At 54.3% G+C, this 2,045-nt stretch overlaps 1 protein-coding gene across 1 annotated transcript; it reads left to right on the forward strand.

Annotated features, from left to right (window-relative positions):
* Positions 1 to 917: 917 nt before the first annotated feature.
* Positions 918 to 1,343, forward strand: LOC144161739 (ARL14 effector protein-like). The gene has a single exon (XM_077692346.1). It carries the CDS (start codon positions 918 to 920, stop codon positions 1,341 to 1,343), a length of 426 nt encoding a protein of 141 aa, XP_077548472.1.
* Positions 1,344 to 2,045: the final 702 nt, after the last annotated feature.

Raw genomic sequence — 2,045 nt, forward strand, 5'->3', positions numbered from 1 at the left:
GGGGCTGCTTACCAACACCGAATGCCATCAGTCGATTCTTACGGACGAGAGCGGAAACCAGAGTTTCAGCTATCTCCCCGCCTATGAGCAGCACTCGATCGCGGCTCAGCTAGGCACCGGCGCGTTGCGTACTATCTGCTGCCACCACCAGAAATTCCACCTGTACACGGAGCGACACAAGCGGGGATGCCTTGACCGTTTTCGCCTACACGGGTCCGAATCGGCGCCGACAGGTCTAGTCAAGGTGACGAGCCTCTTGGCGGAGTCGTGCCTCGACGTTGTCACCTTGGAAGAAGGCGAGCGTCTCTGCCAGCTATGCGTCGATGAATCAAGAAACGGCAAGGTTCATCTCGTGACGGGACGTCGAAGGGCAGTTCCTTCGCTAGCGTTTTGGCTTCGAAGAAGTACCAGAAGCGAGCCAAAAGGATGACTGACGTAGTGGCCCGCTGCTCGGTGGGTATCATGACACGTTCCCTGTGCCACATCACTTCGGAGCCGTTTGAAGACTACATCAAAGCGTTCAGCGCACTGCCGCGTTCCACCGCAGAGATCCTGGTGTCCTCCTTGGGCCGAGCGTTTGACGACATCTGCACGTATCACGAGAACCTCTACCTCCAGGGTTACGGCGAACCTTGCTTCGACCCGCAGAACAAGCACAGCAAGCTAGGATCCTCGTCGCCGAAATGGCTCGTTCCACGGCAATTCGCGCTGGCGTGCCACGGCAAGTATCCAATAAAGCCTGGCCGTACGGTGTGCTTACAGTGCCTGAAAAGCTTCTGCAACAAGTACCCGGAAATCAAAGCCTTCTTCAACGAGGACGAGCGTGCGACACGAGATAAACTCGCCACCACAACTGAAAGCGCAGAAAAGGAAGGGAACGCCGAGCATCAACCGGTTCGGATGCGGAGAATGCTTCGATGAAGGAAGGGAGAAGTTCTGCAGTCGAGTACGACCGCCTGGGGATGCGGAAACGGAAGAAGAGTAACCTTACTGCGGTGGAGCGGGAACTGCGCAATTTGCGCGTGGATGATCCTCACCTGAACGACTTCCTGGGTTCGGGACACCGCGAAAAGCGCAAAGTCAAGAAGAAGACCAAGGATGTCACCGGGATGTCGGCGGATCGCTCTACTGCCCTGTACACAGACCAAGGCATTCACATCGCTTCCAACACAGACGTTTGCGACTGCCTGCAAGTCGACTGCCCGGGCTGCCATTTCCCGTGCGCCAAGTGCGGTTCTGCAAAGTGTGGCGTCGAGTGTCGCCGCAACCGCAACTGGGTCTACGAGCAGCTGGAAATTGACGGGGTTCCCAATACTGTCTACAAGAACCCCCTCTTGAAGTGAGGTTCCTTATCTTCTCTGCCCGTGTGCACGCCTTCGTTCTTTGACTCCACGTGGCTTTCCACTTTTTACTGCTGGTCTTTTCATTCCGTTTTGTTTCTTTTTTTCCCTGCCTTTGTTTTGTCTCCACTGCGTTTGTGTTGAGAGAATAAACAGGTTTATTGACACATTGGAAAGAGTCTTTAGGGAGGCCTCCTCATTCCAAGTGTCCATTGGCACGAGCCCCTTCTCCTGGCCTTTTCTGCAAACTTGCGCTGGACGCGTCAGGGGAGGGCTGGCCAAGGAGCTGCCCCAAAGCTCACGAGTGGGAAATGATTGTGGAGGGGGGTGGGTTCAAGTGGACTTAGTGCACAGCAACCCACCATGTAAAAGAGAGGCCCGAACTCTCCGAAAAAGGGACAGATAATGCGATGCAGAGTGCAGGCTATATAATTATATCGTTCACGGTGTGGGTAAGTATTTGGTGGTCTCTCAATCCTATAGGGTAGTTGCTTGTTTAGGGGGGGGGGGGGGTATGTTGGGATTTGTATCTTTCTAGTCAGTTGTGCGCGGTAATCTCTCCATGTAAAAACAGCGGGAGGGGACGCCTTCCTTTTTCTTGTGAGATGGGCAGTCTCGTTCCCTTGGATTTTAAGAAGGGCTTTCGCCCACATCATGACGAGTCTCGCTAGCTGTTTCCGCTGCAAGATTTCAAGAGTGCTCTTG

The sequence above is a fragment of the Haemaphysalis longicornis genome, unplaced genomic scaffold, assembly GCF_048455015.1.
Source record: "Haemaphysalis longicornis isolate Haplotype H1 unplaced genomic scaffold, Haemaphysalis longicornis Haplotype H1 scaffold_12, whole genome shotgun sequence".
Taxonomy (NCBI): Eukaryota; Metazoa; Arthropoda; class Arachnida; order Ixodida; family Ixodidae; genus Haemaphysalis; species Haemaphysalis longicornis.